The sequence below is a fragment of the Vipera ursinii genome (genome assembly GCF_947247035.1).
Source record: "Vipera ursinii genome assembly, chromosome: 4".
In the NCBI taxonomy this organism is placed as follows: Eukaryota; Metazoa; Chordata; class Lepidosauria; order Squamata; family Viperidae; genus Vipera; species Vipera ursinii.
Window position 1 is genome coordinate 12,064,968 of NC_139514.1, and position 17,848 is coordinate 12,082,815.

General features: G+C 44.2%; 1 protein-coding gene across 1 annotated transcript in view; it reads left to right on the top strand.

Annotated features, from left to right (window-relative positions):
- Nucleotides 1–17,431, top strand: part of DEUP1 (deuterosome assembly protein 1) — a gene marked incomplete at both ends in the record, with an annotated part of 55,243 nt that extends 37,812 nt beyond the window's left edge. Inside the window, 2 exons of the mRNA XM_083362594.1 lie at nt 13,164–13,431; nt 17,258–17,431. Of these exons, the coding sequence (XP_083218720.1) occupies nt 13,164–13,431; nt 17,258–17,431 (442 nt within the window). The remainder of the gene's footprint in view (nt 1–13,163; nt 13,432–17,257) is intronic.
- Between the last annotated feature and the right edge of the window lie 417 nt (nt 17,432–17,848).

The window sequence follows — 17,848 nt, forward strand, 5'->3', positions numbered from 1 at the left end:
GTACAGGACCCCGTGCACAAATAATTCTACTTTAGCCCTTAACATTTTTCCCCCCTTTATTTTGTTGGGTTGGTTGGTTTTCCCTTTTGTCCTCATTGGAAATGAAAGAGTTGGGTGTTGCAGTCACGTCAGAGTTGCCTTGTTGAAGACAACTGCGCGTTCCTTCTTAGTTCAGCTTTTGACACCAACTATCTTCAGTATGTAGGGACGCGGTGGCTCAGTGGGTTAGGACACTGAGCTTGTTGATCAGAAGGTCGGCAGTTTGGCGGGTCGAATCCCGAGTGCCGCGTAACAGAGTGAGCGCCTGTTACTCGTCCCAGCTTCTGCCAACCTAGCAGTTCGAAAGCACGTAAAAATGCAAGTAGAAAAATAGGGACCACTACGGTGGGAAGGTAAACAGCGTTCTGTGCGCCTTTGGCGTCTAGTCATACTGGCCACATGACCACAGAGACGTCCTCGGACAAGCGCTGGCTCTTCGGCTTTGAAACGGAGATGAGCACCGGCCCCTAGAGTCGGAAACGACTAGCACGCATATGCAGGGGAACCTTTATCTTTACCTATCTTCAGTATATAATGTAATCCTTTTGGCTGTTCCAAGGAGATTCTGATTCAGGTAACCCTGAGGGCACAGATAAAAGACCAAGTAGCCTCAACGGCTCTCGGGGAGTTGCAAAGGCCAGATGACTGCAAAGAAACACAATCCTTTCCCTTCCCCCCCCACCACCATCCCAGATCCTATCCTTCCATCCCCTCTACCCAAACTAGCTAGTTTCAGCTGTCAGTACCTGTCTTCCATCTCCCCCGCCAATCAGTACAATTGATGAAGCTTCCTCAATGGGAAGCAAAACGGCTTTTTCTTCTTCCTCCTCAAAAAAAATCAGTCCAGTTGTCTTTTCCAAAAAAAAAAGGAACACCTTGTCCAGCTTTTCAGGTGTCCGGGAATACCTGGCCAGATGCCTCTGGTTTTACAGAGTCAGCTTTTGCAGATTAACTACTGTTAACAGTAGTCGATACGCAAAATTACCGTAAAGCTTTGTTGGGAGGGGTTTTCTTTACTGATCCATTCTAAGCAGCTGAAAAATGTTTCCAGAAACAACAAAGGTGGTCTCTTCCCCTCTAAAGCTTACACAAAGGGAAATGCAAGTGCGGACAGGAGAAAGCCAGCTCCAATACCAATTCTTAAAAGTTTTTGTTCTTACCATTCTGGAATGGTCATGCTAGAGGCTATCTAGAGATAGGCTAAAGCAAATTACTGTATTTCCTACAAATGTTGCAACCGTCTGGAGGACAATTTTATTCCCAAGGGTAATAGCCATCAAAGTTCTATTTTTTTTTAGTTATTAGATTTATATTTCACCTTTTCTTCAGGAATCTGCATAGGGCTCCCTCCCTCCTATATTTCCCCATAAGAACAACCTGGGTATAAATTGGGCTCAGAGATTGTGGCTAGCCCAAAGTGAACGTCCATGACTGAGGTTGGACTTGAATTGGATCTCTCTACTCCAGTGGTGGCAAACCTTTTTGAGACCGAGTGCCCAAACTGCAACCCAAATCCTACTTATTTATCGTCGGGTGCCGGATGGGCATGGCCCACTGGATGGACGTGGCTGGCATGGGCGTGGCCTACTGAGTGGGCGTGGCCAGCTCAATGTCACTTGTTTCAGGGGCACTTGTTTGGAGCTGGGTAGGACTGGGGCGGATCTGAGGGTCTCCGGCAGAGGGGGGATGGGACTGAGGCGAGCACTGGGTCATGGTCCACTGGAGGAGCCTCACTGATATTAAAGAGGGTGGGGGTAGACATGATATTAACCTGAACCATCCTTACTTTACCTTACTAAATGCGTGAAAGTCTAGAGTAGTGCAGGAAGATGTGGGTTAGTAAAACTCAGAGAAAACGGAACAGTGTCACAGATCTGGATGAAGGTTGTCTGGTCTTGTGGAGTGAAGTTGATGAATAAAGACATCAGATTGAACTACAAACGAAGGTGCTAAAGTATGTCTCGGCAATTACGAATCTCGATTAGCGCTTATTAAAATAAAAACGTACGGGTTGATTACAACATTGTACGATGTTTTGAATGAAAGCCATCCAAGGGAAAGTGTTTCTGATAAGAAACATGAATATGAGGGCAGGCGGGAATAACATGAAACCACAGGAAAAAGTGATTGAGCCATTAATTAAGCCATTATTAGGCCATTGAGGCGACCCAAGAACGAATAGTCATGAATGAAGGCTAATACACGTTTCCTAGGATATTGTTGCAGGATCCAATCTGGGTCGGTCATCAGGACCAGAGGTTTAATCTTCCAAGCTTTGGGGCTTGTGCTGGAGCCCCCATCCTCAGAGAACTTCTCTCTCACCTGAATGGCTCCAGCACGAACCCAGATGTTCGGAAGACTAAGCCTCCGGTCCCGATGCCCGGCTCAGTTTGGATCCTGCAATAAATAGTCACAGTGTTCTGTACCAACCTGCTACCGGCCCTGCAGAAAAGGCAGGGACAACCCCTTTTACAAGAAGGCAAGAGGCTGGAACTAAGCCTGCCAAATTTATTGATACAAAAACAAACGTAACAAGACACGAACCAAGAAACAGGAGCTTTTCAAGCGGTTGCCTTCAGCAAACCAGCCCTCCCATGCATTCCCCCTTAAATACAGTTCAGGGCGTGGCTTCTCTCTGCCTCCTTCCGAGGAGCCCCATTGCCTTCCTCTGTTTACTCCTGATTGACTGCCTCCTGCGTCGGGCGTCCTTGAACAGGGCCAGCTGTGGGTCATCTTCATCCACGCTGTCAGGCTCACACAGCTGGGTCTCCGTCGTGACCAGGTGGGAGGGGCCTGGCTGAGGGCTCTCATCAGCAAGCTCTTCAACACCCCCCTCCTCCTCCTCTGAGTCGTCCGACCCAACTGCCGAACCCACAGGCTGACCCTGAATCACAACACACAGTGACGGTTTGGTGCGTATCTGCTTAATAGTTCTCTTTATTCCCGGTAGCTGCCGTAAGCATCAGCCCCCTCACACATACACATGGCGAAGGGATTAATCTAAAAGCAGGACTGATTTGTTTGTTTCTGACGAAAGAGCGGGAGAATTAATGAGCCTACAAGGGTGGTGAGAGGTGTTGAATGGGAGGGACTTAAAGAAATGAGAGAGAATGGGAGATGACAGCTGGGATGGAAAAGGCGAGCCCGTATTTTAAAAAAAAGTATCAGGCGGGCAGATTAATCTCCTGACCGAACAAATGGAAAATGGCCACGAGGAAGGAGAACGCAGAAGCTGCTTGGAGCAAAATGAAAAGAATTGTGTTACTGGAGAACGTGGAGTTATGCTAATGGGAAATATGAAAAAGGATGCTCGGAAGAAGAATGAAGTGAAAGAAGATGCAGATGAGGAGGAACAAAAAAAAAACGCCCCTCAGAGAATGATTGCTGCACAAAACGAGGGTGAAAGAGAGATATTGTACAATGTGCGTAAGGGAAAAAACGGCCACGAATGCCATGAAAGAGGCGGAGGAATAGTGACTTGCTGCTCCTCCGACCCACGTGAAGAGAACAGGGAGGAGGTAGCAGTGGGGACCAATTAGGCCACTTAAAACCCATCTTCCTCCAGTCAAGCCCTGCTGCCAACCTGCTTATTTGTCCTCTTCAGCTACGCCTTGAGAGCCACTACAGCTGGCACAGTACAGCAGCCATGTGTGGGGGGGGGGGAGGAAGCACCTCTGTTATTGCAATGTTCAGAAAAAAGAAGCTTTTCTATCAAACCAGGAACGAACGAGCTGGTTTGTTCAGACACACAAAAACAACATTCACCGCCAGGTTCCCAGCCGCCTGCAAGCGTGGGGGTGATGGTGAGATGACTAATCTTCCAGGTGACTTTATAGCTGCTGCAAGCAACGAGGTCTCCTTCTAAAGTGGATGTAACCATGCCTTCAGAAATCGTGGGCGTTTCATCACTGGAGGTTTTTAAGAAGAGTGGACAGTCACTTGTCTGAGATGGCATAGGTCCGTGGTGGCGAACCTATGGCACGCGTGCCACAGGTGGCACGCAGAGCCCTCTCTGTGGGCACGCGCGTCGTCGCCCCAGTCCTGGGCCTTCAGCTGGGTTTTATAAAACCTTTTCGCTTTAGGCCTCCGCTGCCGTGTGCAAAAAAAAAAAGGGGGGGTGTCAATCAATCAATTTCAACTTCTCATGGGGGGGAAAAAGATCTCGCAAAGTTGGAATTGATTGATTGAACATTTTAGTCCCACCCAGTCTGCCGTTACCACCTCAGCCATGCACACCCAGTGGGCCACACCCACCCAATGGGCCATGCCCACCCGCCACCCGACGATGCATAAGTGGGTTTTGGGTTGCAATTTGGGCACTCGGTCTACAAAAGGTTCTCCATCACTGGCATAGGTTCTCCTGCTTGAGCAGGGGGCTGGACTAGAAGACCTCCAGGGTCCCTTCCAGCTCTATTCTATTCTACTCTCTTCTGGTCTACTGTCTCCAGGTACTGCCAAGTCCACTATGCAGACTTTTTTTTTTTTTGCAGATTTCCAGCTTTAAAGGAATTGGGAAATTTGGGGATGGGGAAGTGTTATAAGGGGTGGGTCCCACCTTTGTAGACATTGTTTGCTCAATTTTGAAAAAATGAGGTTGCGATTTAGAGATACAATTCAGGCCAGCCCGCAGCCGCTTTTTAGGAAATGTGTGCTGGATTTGAAGAAAGCTATGCCAGCTTTTAATGCTTCTTAAGAGGACCAGAGAGCGAAACAGCTCGACATAATTGGGCTCAATCTATGGCAACTGTTTGACAGCACACAGTGACAAGAGCCCCAGTCGGCACTGGACACCTTTGATCTTTCAAACCTCTTTTCATCCCTGTTGTTTTGCTGGTAGCAGAGTTTTGGAAATGAACCTGGCCCTGCTTGCTCCTTTGAAATGACACTTTAGGTCACTGTAGTTTATTAGAGGTTCTCTCTGACAAAGCCATTGCAATTACAGCAATTACAGCGGAGGGCAAACCAATGACGCTGTGCGTGTTGCCATTTGTCATGTGTTAAATAAGGAGACAGGCCATTTCATAATAGTCAGAGAACAATTACAATGCGATCATAATGGTCTTTTGAGGCCCGAAAGAAAAATCAGATTTGATGGAACTAGCTCAGCTCCGGAGTTCTGTCGAGCGGCAAAAAAAAGGGGCATTGTCTCCAGAGATAGGTTTTTGGGTTGTTGTTGTTGTTGTTGTTGTTTGTTTGTTTTTTTGTCGAAAGCAGAAAGAGCACAAAGAGCTGTAAAATCTTTGAATTTTACAAGAGTTGTGTGAGGCCTACCTCCTTGTTATCGCTTTCACTGCTTTACCTGTACATAACATATAAATAGTTAGCAATAAGAAAGGATGGGCACCTCTGAAGCTTCAGGCATTTATTTATTTATTTATTTATTTTATTTTATTACATTTATATACCGCCCTTTCCCGGAGGACTCAGGGCGGTTTACAGGGTAATTAAAAACCAAAAATACAAAAGTTAAAAACCAAGTTTAAAAAAGATTAAATTTATCCCTGTATAAATAAACAGGCTCTTGAAATTCCTCAGATACCTTGTGATGAAACTCAGCAGAACCTGGGTTTAATCAATCAATCTGAACAGAGCTGGAAGGGATCTTGGAGGTCTTCTAGTCCAACCCCCTGCTCAAGTAGGGACCCTATGCCGTTTCAGACAGGTGGCTGTCCAGTCTCTTCTTAAAAGCCTCCAGTGGTGAAGCACTTACAATTTCTGGAGGCAATCAGTTCCACTGGTTAATTGCCCTCCCTGCTAGGAAGTTTCTCCTTAATTCCAGGTTGCTTCTCTCCTTGAATGGTTTCCATCCATTATCTTCACTAAGTTGTTCTTGTATCCTTAAGCATTTGCTATCGACATTGTTTGCCATTCAGCTAGGATTACAGGTAGTCCTTGACTTACAGCGGTTCGTTTAAAGAGTGTTTGAAGTTATGAGGCCCTGAAAAAAATGACTCATGATCCATCCTCGCACTTAACAACCGTTGCAATGTTGAAACTTGCATGTATTTAGATGGTTGCGGCATCCTGGGCTCACGTGATTGCCATTTGCAACCATCCCAGCTGGCTTCCCAGTAAGCAAAATCCATGAGAATGCCGGGTTCACTTAACAACCTTGGTGATTCACTTAACAACCATGGCAAAAAAAGGTAGTAAAATCAGGGGTGACATGCATAAGAACCACCTCCCGTACCAATGTCCCAATCGTGGTTATAAGTCAAAGACTACCTATATCAGAATATATTATGTTTCATAAGAAAAATGCCCCTGTCTTGATAACAGGCTAATATGCCATACTTTATTCAGAGACACCAGCATAACACCCTGCTGTTCCCAGCCCCATTTGAAAGGTATTTTCATCTGTTTGATTTTCTAAACAGTTATTGGATTTAAGGCTTGACTCCACGGATGCCCCATCTTTCTTGATGGTGAAAATTTTTAACCACAAAGTCCTAGGTGACCTTTTTTACATGTTTTTTTTCCATTTGTATACGAGAAATCAAGGACTAAATCTTTGTCTTCCAGGAAATGACTGGTTATAAATGGCACAAGTTAAACCTTACAGTAATAAGATGCAGAAATTATTTCTCCTGAACTGTTGCTCCTACAGTAGATTTCCTCCATATTTCCACTAGCCTAAAAAGTTGTGTGTCCTTCTCTGGCAATATACAAAATGCACAAAGCTAGGAGCTAGCAGGGCCTGAGTCCCCATGCTATAGTTTGTCACAGGCTGCTTTTTGATTTAAAAAATTGCTTAGTCTGCCATGCTCTTCTCTTGATTTTCTTTCATTTTCTTCTTTTCAAGACTTGGGAAAGCACAAAATGTCCAACAGCGTATTTCCCATCTTCGTGATATTTTTTTTTCTTCTCATTTTGCCAAAGCTCAAAGTTTCCTTTGATTTTACAGAGGCTTATTAAAGAGATTTTTTTAAAAAAAAAATAAAAGTATCAAAATCATATTCTCTTATGCTTTTCTGAACCTTGGAAAGAATATTTCCTTTGTGGGGGAATATCATATTTGTAAAGCCTTCCTAATATGCCCCCCTGGTTTTCCTCCCAATATTAATTTTAAAAGCCATATAGAATGTGTTAATACTATGTAATAAAAAGGAAAGGGGAGGGAGAGAAAAAAAACACCAGTATGTGATGTAAATGGCTCAGTAGGAAATTATTTTAATAAGCAGTCCGAATTACATCTTTCATCTCAGTTCTTTTCTCTCATGCCAGATGCAATTTTGAGAAGTTTCATTAAAAGTACTTCAGTGCTGGTACAGCATGAAAAGTTGTGTAATTTCAAGCACTACCCAGTGAAGTAATATCACATGAAATTTTAACGTGAATGGAAAAGAGGACAAAAGAAGAAGATGTATGTAACTCAGGCTTGAACGGTGGAGCCTTTGGCAGTCCCTGCGCTTGGTTGCTTTCTTGCAGATGTCTCCTTACCCAGCTAGGGAACATCATCAGGGTGAGAGGCTGTGGGATTTACTCCCGGTTTGATTATACCGGTAGGCCTTAACTTACGACTGGTCATTTAGTGACCATTCCAAACTGATGACCTATCTGAGAAAGGAGATGCCCCCTCCCCATGGGTCATATGACCGCACTTTGGGTATTTAGCACCAGGCTGCATTGATGGCCATTTGCAACATTCCACAGTCCTGCGTCTGCATTTTACAACGGTTTTGCCGGAAACTGCCATTTCCTTCCTTGTTTTTTTTTTTTTTTTTTACAAAATTGCACCATGAGTTCACTTAATGACCACAGCATTCGCTTATCCCAGGGGTCTTCAAACTGGGCCCTTTTATGACTTGTGGACTTCAACTCCCAGAATTCCTCAGCCAGCGGCTGAGTGGCCAAGCACTTTTCTGAATTCTGGGAGTTGAAGTCCACAAGTCATAAAAGGGCCCAGTTTGAAGACCCCTGGCTTAACGCTTACAGTCATCTTGTTCGTGTAACAACCGCCACATAAAAGGCATAAAATCGGGTCGGTCACGTGACCGACCCGTTTTATGACTGTCGCGACTTAGTTGGCAGGCTCCGTTACAGTTGGTAAGCCAGGGATTACCTGTGCAGTAACCTGCTCTGCTAGGAAGTGTGGCATTCTCCTGGGCGATTCCTTGATTAAGGTATTGCTTTCTGCTTGATTGTTTGCCTTGTTATTTGGATGCTGGCGACAGGAGGGATTGCCTTCTGGCCTTTTTTTGTTTGTTTCCTCCTTGGCCTTTTTATTAATCTGGTTCTGTTGCTGGCTTGAAGGACATATAGAGATGTGAAGTTGGTATTTATTTAACCGTGATGGCTGCTGTTGTCATTTCCCATCCTGGTACTGTAGCTTAGGAAAAAGCTATCTACTTTTTTTTTTTGGAAAATATAAATTTAAATGGATGAAATAAAGGTTATGTATAAATCATGGAGTCCCAAAAGGTTTCCTCAACCCCCAACTCTGCAAATCTCTAGAGGTGCTAAAGTTTCCTAGATCTCCTTACACTTCTTTGGTGGCCATCCAGAATTTTCCAGCTCATATTTGGCAGTGGTAAACCTTGAAATCCTGAAAATTAAGTGCATCCGTGATTGTGGCTTTGACTTTTGATTTTTTTCTTTTAAATTAAACAATCCATGGTGGTTTTCTCCTTAAAGCTACTGTTAAATAATCAAATAATCAAACAGAAGGAGATGAGCCAAACTATTATTGGTAGCTTATTTTAACTCAAGGGCATCGTTTATTTTATGATGAATGTAAAACTGACCTCTTTCTGTTTTAATTTGCTGTTCTGTTACCATGGCAATTATACCAAGCAAAACAAAAAACAGCAAGGGATAAGTTTGGGAGAGCAAAAATAAAAATGTGTTGGGCTTTGGGGAAGATGGGGGTAGATAATTGGCAATTTCTAGATGCCATATGCTAATAGGCTTCTGCTATTTATAGTCACTCTTCCTGATCATGTTTGTCCAGTGGAGGGAAAAAACAAAAACAAGTTTTGTTTTATAGATACTTAAAATTTGCAGCAGAGGTTCTTAACTTTTATGTGTCAGATTCTTTTTAGAATATAATGAAGCTTTAGGGAGAATATCAGCCATGCCTAAGTTGTACACGGCCCATCTAACACTCCCAGCTAACAGAAGAATTGGGGGCAGATGAGTCTTCTAACAGGATATGGAGTTGAAAACAGGTGCAATATTCAGGTAGTCCTCAACTTATGACCACAATTAAGCCCCAAATTTCCATTGCTAAACAAGATAGTTGTTAAGTGAGTTTTGCCCCATTTTACGACCTTTCTTGCCACAGTTGTTAAGTGCAGTTGTTAAGTTAGTAACGTGCAGGTTAAGTGAATCTGGCTTTTCCACTGACTTTGCGTGTCAGAAGGTTGCACAAGGAGATCCATTACTCCGGGACACTGCAACCGTCATCAATATGAGCCAGTTGCCAAGCATCTGAATTTTGGTCATGTGACCCTAGCTGAGGAATTCTGGGAGTTGAAGTCCAGAAGTCATAAAAAGGCCAGGTTCAAAGACCCCTGCAGTAGAGTCAGGCAGAAAAGAGCTCATAATACATATATTTGATAACCACCACATTTGCCCTACAAAAAGGTCCTAAAATCAGGTCAGTCACATGACCAACACATTTTACAACCATCATAACATACAGTGATAATGGGCAAGCTTCTTTATGGTCATATGTTGAGGAGTATCTGTACTTGTTTTTGGCACAGTACAGAGAGCTGGAGTAAAGTGAGCCTGGGAGTCCTTTCCCATTCTATATTTCTGTGATTTTATGAAATAAAGAAACCAGATCTACTGGTGCAGGAAGGTTCTTCTTTTATTCTGTCACATCTTTGAAATAGGTCTGTACCATCCCAGAGTGAGCGCCTGTTACTCCTCCCAGCTTCTGCCAACCTAGCAGTTCGAAAGCACGTAAAAATGCAAGTAGAAAAATAGGGACCACTCCGGTGGGAAGGTAACAGCGTTCCGTGCGCCTTTGGCGTCTAGTCATGCCGGCCACATGACCACGGAGACGTCCTCGGACAAGCGCTGGCTCTTCGGCTTTGAAACGGAGATGAGCACCGGCCCCTAGAGTCGTAAACGACTAGCACGCATGTGCGGGGGAACCTTTACCTTTACCATCCCCAAATCCACCCAGAGATGATAATGTCCATACCTAAAAGAAGAAACAGAAGCAAATACAGTAGCACCGAAGAGGTTTCAATTCATTTGTGTCCACAAGGCAATATCTGTAGGGGTCCTTGGTGCTCTCTCAGCTTGGTTGTTTCCTTGCAGACGTTTCATTACCAAACTAGATAACATCATCAGGGCTAATGGCACTGACAGAGTAACGTGGAGGATGTTAGCTGGTTTGGGTAATGAAACGTCTGCAGGAAAACAACCAAGCTCAGAGAGCAGCAAGGGCCCTACAGTTCTGTTGTGACTCAGGGCCAGCCTGTGGGTCCGACAGCCGGGTCCGATGTATCGGAGGACTCAGATGTGGGGGAGGAGGGAAACGAACCGGCTGATGATGATTTGGAGACTTTGCAGAGTCCTCAGCCGGGAACCTCTTCTCAGCTGTGTGAGCCCGAGAGTGCGGAGGATGATGACCCACAGCTGGCCCTGTTCAAGGACGCCCGACGCAGGAGGCAGACGAGCAGGGACAAACAAAGGAAGGCTATGGGACTCCTCGGGAGGAGGCACAGGGAGACCACGCCCTGAGCTCTCTATAAAAGAAGTGTTTGGGGAGGGGCTAGTTGCTGAAGCAACTTTTCCGTTTGAGAAGTCAAGCTCTTGTATTCTTGTATCAGTGTAATTAAAACTTGGCAGAAGCCTTTTGGTCTTGGACGCTTTCCAGACTCTTCTTTTGATTAGGGGTGCGAGAAGAGGGCTGGTTCAGAACAAGTTCAGCCCTGAGCTACAAATGTTCTCCTTTATTGGCAAATATCTGTGTTACGTAGCCCACCTCCAAATTCCTTTTAGTGAGATGTATCACCTACAACCTGCTTCTTCTTCCAGTTCAGTGCAAATAAGATCGTCAGCCTCCCATGCAAAATGAAGAGAGAAGCACGCGCCCGTGAAGCAAAGTCCTGTAAAGCAGGAGGAAACAAAACACTGCATTGCCAGCTATTGGCAAAGCACACTAACAAGCATCCGTCCATACTGCCCACATTATTAATTCTCTCTCCAATCATTTGCAATGGCTTTCTGAGTTCACCAAGTAAAGTGGGCTTGATGTTGGCTAGACTGTTAAAGGATTTTTTCCCCCTCAATTTTTGCTTCCATTCACAGCTGAAATTTTTTGTTGTTAGCTGCGAAGTCGTGTCCGACCCATCGCGACCCCATGGACAACGTTCCTCCAGGCCTTCCTGTCCTCTACCATCTTCTGGAGTCCATTTAAGCTCACGCCTACTGCTTCAGTGACTCCATCCAGCCACCTCATTCTCTGTCGTCCCCTTCTTCTATTGCCCTCAATCTTTCCCTGCATTAGGCTCTTCTCCAGTGAGTCCTTCCTTCTCATTAGGTGGCCAAAGTATTTGAGTTTTAGCTTCAGGATCTGGCCTTCTAAAGAGCAGTCAGGGTTGATCTCCTCTAGGACTGACCGGTTTGATCGCCTTGCAGTCCAAGGGACTCGCAGGAGTCTTCTCCAGCACCACAGTTCAAAGGCCTCAATTCTTGGCGCTCAGCCTTTCTTATGGTCCAACTTTCACTGCCATACATTGTAACTGGGAAGACCATAGCCTTGACTATACGCACTTTTGTTGACAGGGTGATGTCTCTGCTTTTTAGTGTGCTGTCTAGATTTGCCATGGCTTTCCTCCCTAGGAGCAAGTGTCTTTTAATTTCTTGGCTGCAGTCCCCATCTGCAGTGATCTTGGAGCCCAGGCAAATAAAATCTGTCACTACGTCCATTTCTTCCCCATCTATTTGCCAGGAATTGAGAGGGCCAGATGCCATGATCTTGGTTTTCTTAATGTTAAGTTTCAACCCAACTTTTGCACTCTCCACAGCTGAAATAGACCAATCATAAGGAACATCTAAAAACCATTTTTTAAGTCCACAAGTCTTAAAGTTGCCAGGTTTGAAGACCCCCTGATATAAACTTTCTGAGCAACCTTCCATTCAAGTGTACAGTATACAGGTAGTCCTCGGCTTATGACCACAGTGGGCCCCCAAATTTCCGTTGCAAGTGTTAAGTGAGTTGTGCCCCATTTTTACTATGTTTTCCCAGAGTTTGTTACAAGCCAGTTGGGAAGGTCACAACATGGTGATCACATGACCTCTGGACAGTGCAACTGTCTTAAATGCAGGTAGTCCTCAACTACAACAACTGTCGATATGTTTTTAGTTGCAGTTGAAGGATCTGGTCCTTACTGGTAGTTCTCGACTTATGACTTATAGTTGTTAGTAACATAGTTGTTAAGTGAATCTAGCTACCCCATTAGCTTTGCTTGTCAGAAAGTCGCAAAAGGGGATGACATGATCCCAGGGGCACAGCGACAGTCATAAGTACGAACCAGTGGCCGAGCATCTGAATTTTGATCACATGATCCTGGGGATGCTGCAGTGGTCATAACTGGGAAAAATGGTCATAAGTCACTTTTTCAGTGCCATTGTAACTTTGAATGGTCACTAAATGAACTCTTGTAAGTCAAGGACAACGTATGCATGCCAGTTGCCACGAGCCCAAATTTTGATCCCATGACCATTGGGATGCTGGGATGGTTGTAAATGTGAACACTGGTCACGAGTCACTTTCCGTGGCATTGTAACTTCAAGTGGTCACTAAATGAAAGGTTGTAAGTCAAGGACTACCTGTATTTGATATATTGTGTATAAAATTAATATCTGAAGAGTGTAGTCAGTTTAAAGTTTTTTCCTGCCACATGGAGGTTGCCTGGCATTCCCTAAAACAGGGGTAGGCAACCTTGGCTCTTTTATGACTCATGGACTTCAACTCCCAGAATTCCTGAGTCAGACTCAGGAATTCTGGGAGTTGAAGTCCATGAGTCATAAAAGAGCCGAGGTTGCCTACCCCTGCCCTAAAAGAAAGCTGGATGGACAGTTTGTATCAAATATTTGGCTTGTTAGGAAAATTATGAAGCTCTGACTGATCCCATAACCTTGTAAACATTTTGCTCTTTCAGGTCTGTGCAGAATTCAGAATTATATGAACATTGGGGATGCTGCCGAACGCATGTCCCCGGCTGGCATGGCCTACAGGATGTTATAACTCTTGGAAGCAACGGCACTTCACCTCCTGAAAGATCAAGCAGAGATCGTGAACCCGTAGCGGATGGTAGATCTCCATCCCCACTGGAGGTGCTCTCACCATTTTACTGCACTTCCTTTCCTGAAAGGAATAAATCTGATATATTGCTGAACCAGGTCTACATTATGGAAGAAAGACAGGTGGTAATTTATTATTTTGCTTCTTAAGAGAATGGTCAATATTCACTTGGCAAGCTAAGGGGATGGCAAACGTTTTCAGCTAGTGGGCACAACATAAAAGTTTGAAGTGTCTGTTGTGGGTCCTCCGCCAAAATGACTGCTGTCAGGAACTTTTGTATTCACAAATGACAGCAGTGGTAGACATCTCAGTCCCATGAGGTCCATTTATCAACCTGTCAATTCATGGCACCGTTTCCTGCTTCACCTGCTCTCCGAGATGTTCTTCCATTGCAACTTCAAAAGTTCTTCTCTTTAGTTTTTTTTTCTTCTAGTCAGATTCACACACTTCCAAACTCAATACAGGTAATGACTTATGACCGGGGGCTCAATGACCATTTGCTAGGACCCCTAGCTCTACCTATGGAGTTCTTACGACCCAGATTTGAAGACCTGATGGCTGCTTTCTCCCACGGTCACATGACTGCACTTTTGGCATCTGGGACACACTGACATCCATTTCCAGTCATGTGACCCTGATTTTTGCGGTCATGTGACCGTTATTTAATTATTTAATTAATTAATTAGTTGGTTAGTTAGTTAGTTAGTTAGTTAGCTTTATATACTGCCCTATTCCCGAAGGACTCAGGGCGGTATACAGGGCAAAATTTAAAAACAATATAAAAGTTGAAATAGAAATAGAATTAAAATAAATTAAATTAATTACTAGCCCAACAAATTAAAACAAAGTTTAAAACTTAAAACCCCTTGTTCCATTTGGCAAAACTGGGCCCATAAGCAAGCCATTGGTTTGCTTTGCAAAAAAAAAAAAAAAGGTCACATAATCAGATTGTTCACGTGACAACCTGCTTTACAACAGTCATGAGTTAGGACCAGTGGTGGGATTCAGCCGGTTCACACCGGTTCAGTAGGACCAGTAGCTAAACGTTGTCGAGTTCGGAAAACCGGCGGAACCCATGCTGCTTCTGGAAGTCCGTTCTAAGCCTCGGAGGCCTGGAGGAGGTCTCCCAGACCTAGAACAGCCCACAGGAAGTGCTTGGATGTCACTTCCGGAAGTCCATTCTAGGCCTCAGAGGCCCAGGCCTGCATCCACGCAGAGAACCGGATATTCAGCTATTTGAATCCCACCACTGGTTAGGACCATGATGGGCAGACTCCATTACGGATTGTAACTTGAAGATTAGCTGTGGAATCTACTGTGCTTGTAGCATGCTAATTGCACATGTATTTATTTAAAACCTTCAAGTCTGGAGAAGCAGGGAACTGATTCACACCAAGGCAACTGTGTGTGAACACATTCATGGTTCAGAGACATCACATTGCCAGTCCCAACTTAAAAGTCAAGTAAATTTAAGGTGCTGGTACTTACCTTTAAAGCCTTTAAGGCTTAGGCCCGGGATACTTGCAGGACCATCTGCTGCCGGGAACAACTTCCCATCGCCCAGTACGCTCACACAGAGAAGGCCTCCTCAGGGTACCGTCGGCTAGACAATGTCGGTTGGCGACCCCCAGGGGGAGGGCCTTCTCTGTGGGAGCGCCAGCCCTGTGGAACCAGCTCCCCCCTGAGCTTCGGATGGCCCCAGATCTCCAGTCCTTTCGCTGCGGCCTCAAAACACTCCTTTTCCACCTGGCTGACCTGGACTGACAGGGATTTTAATTATGTTTACAATTTTAACTCTAATCTTTAATTTATTTCAATTTTTAATTTTAATTTACTGTACAGTAAAGGTAAAGGTTCCCCCGCACATGCGTGCTAGTCGTTTCCGACTCTAGGGGCCGGTGCTCATCTCCGTTTCAAAGCCGAAGAGCCAGCGCTTGTCCGAGGACATCTCCGTGGTCATGTGGCCGGCATGACTAGACGCCAAAGGCGCACGGAGCGCTGTTACCTTCCCACCGTGGTGGTCCCTATTTTTCTACTTGCATTTTTTATGTGCTTTCGAACTGCTAGGTTGGCAGAAGCTGGGACGAGTAACAGGCGCTCACTCTGTTACGCGGCACTCGGGATTCGACCCGCCAAACTGCCGACCTTCTGATCGACAAGCTCAGCGTCCTAACCCGCTGAGCCACCGCGTCCCTAATTTACTGTACAGAGACCTTTAATTTTTGTTGTTGTTAGCCGCCCTGAGTCCTTTGGGAGATAGGGCGGGATATAAGTCCCATTAATTAATAAATAAATAAATAAATAAATAAATAGTCAAAAGGAAGAAAAAGCTTAAGTGTGCAATCAGCCTACATTTAAAACCTTACATAGATCTTTTTAAAAAGAAACATTGATTTTTTAAAAAGAGGTATTTAAATATGCTACTTTACCTCCTGTTTTATTTCAGATTTAAATGCTCATCCTTTGTATCGTGGAAATCTCACAATTCCATTTTCTCTGCTTGATAATTTTCCAGGAAGCATTAAATTTACTCTGCCAAAAAATTGTCACGTTAGTGATAATACCCAAAGTAATATAAACATTATAACTACTGATTCATTTGTAATGGCTCATTCGTGCACATGAGATCACTTAATTCTGCATTAAAAATGGGAGAAAATAGATATGCAAGAAACTAAACTGAATATAGACCAGTATTTCTCAACCTTAGCAACTTTTAAGATATGTGGACTTCCACCTCCCAGAATTCCTCAGCCAGTGTAGCCAGAAGAGCTTTTCTGAAATTATTCACCTAGTCTTTAAGCAAACATTGCAGTTGTTAGGCAAACTCATTCATTTGAATGGCATTTTGTGACAAAAATTTGTAAAAAATATCACAAATCGCAGTTATGTGACTGTGGAACATTCTGAGTGATTATAAAGGTAATCAGTTGCCAAGCACACAACATGTGTTTGCGTGTCCACATTCGGGGGGAGGGGGGAGGAGGCAGCAATAGCATTTACAACAGCCAGTGGGCTACTCTTATGGGCCATAAAGCACCTGTTCTGTGACCTTAGTAAATTCAAATGGTTATTAAGCAACTGGGTGTAAGTCAAGGATTATTGTAACTCAAAGTGGCAAACATACCTAACAGTTCTTCCTCCTCCTATTTTCCCCACAACAACAACCCTATAAGGTGAGTTAAACCGAGAATGACTGTCCCAGTTGGCTTTCATGCCTAAGAAGGGACAAAAATTCACAAGTTCTGGTTTTCTAGATCAGGGGTCCCTTACCTACCCACCCCCCAGTTCGTGGACTGGCACCGGACTGTGGCATGCCAGAAACCGGTCCGTGCAAGCAAGTGAAGCCTTCTCTGCGGGATGCAGGCAGCATGTGAAACCACACCCCCTCCGGTCCACAGAAAAACCTCTCTCCATGGAACCGGTCCCTGGTGCCCAAAAGGTTGGGGGCCGCTGTTCTAGACCAAAAACGTAAATCTACATCAAATTGCCTGATAATACAAATACAATTACAGCTACATCAAATTGGCTGATAATATAACCCTGATTAATGTACTATTGATTCCAGACCAAATAAATATATACATAGATAATGGAGGAGAGACTGTTTATGTGTATGCTCTTTTTCTTTTCCTTTCCATCTTTTAGACTGTTTCTGCACCTTCTTCAACATTAGATTATCAACTTGGGCTGCTAGAGTTCTAATGACCACTAGATGGCAGCAGAGAAGTAACAGAAAACGTCATACACTTTGCTGCCATCTGGAGGCCCACTGGATTAGACAGCCTGGATATAGGACCTCATTATACTACTGGAGGGCCAGGCAGGTTATCTGTAAAGATTGCATGTCTAAAAGATGTAAAGCATACTTGCATCAGTGCCCCTGCACTAATAAGAAAAGCTGCCTAAATTGTACCTATCTTTATTATGCCAATTCTTTGTGTCATTCAGCCTTCCCCAGAAACTTTGTTCCCGGCCGCTGCAGCAGAGAAATTCCTACAGGAGGAAGAGAGGCGAGCAAAAGACTTTGAACAGATTTTAAACTCTCACATTGAAGAACTGCAAAGGCAGTCATCGAACACCATAAGGAACTATGCCACTCTCAAGCGAACCCAGCGCAGATGAACCTTTTAAAAAAAAAAGCAACCCTTAAATTGTACAGATAATCCCTGCACCAATCATCAACTACCATTTAAAAAAAAAACTTTAGTCAAAGAAATTTTTTGTAATGTGAGATTTTATATCGTTTCTCTGTGGATTTTATTTCAACCATGAATTTGGAAGATCGTGTATCAAAAGGTCTAAAAGAAAATCTGGAAATTAAACGTGAATACTTTTTAAATTTTTAGTGCGATCCAAATTCTGTTTCTTATTTGGCATGCTGCCTCCAAAACATTCTACGACACCAGTTCAAAATGGTTGCAATGCTGGGAACAAAATTCACACTCACGGGTCTCACCAAAACAAGAAACAGGTTTCAAGTATTTCACCTGTGAGTAACAGTAGGGATTTAGAACACCCTCTGGGCAGGTATAAATCTGG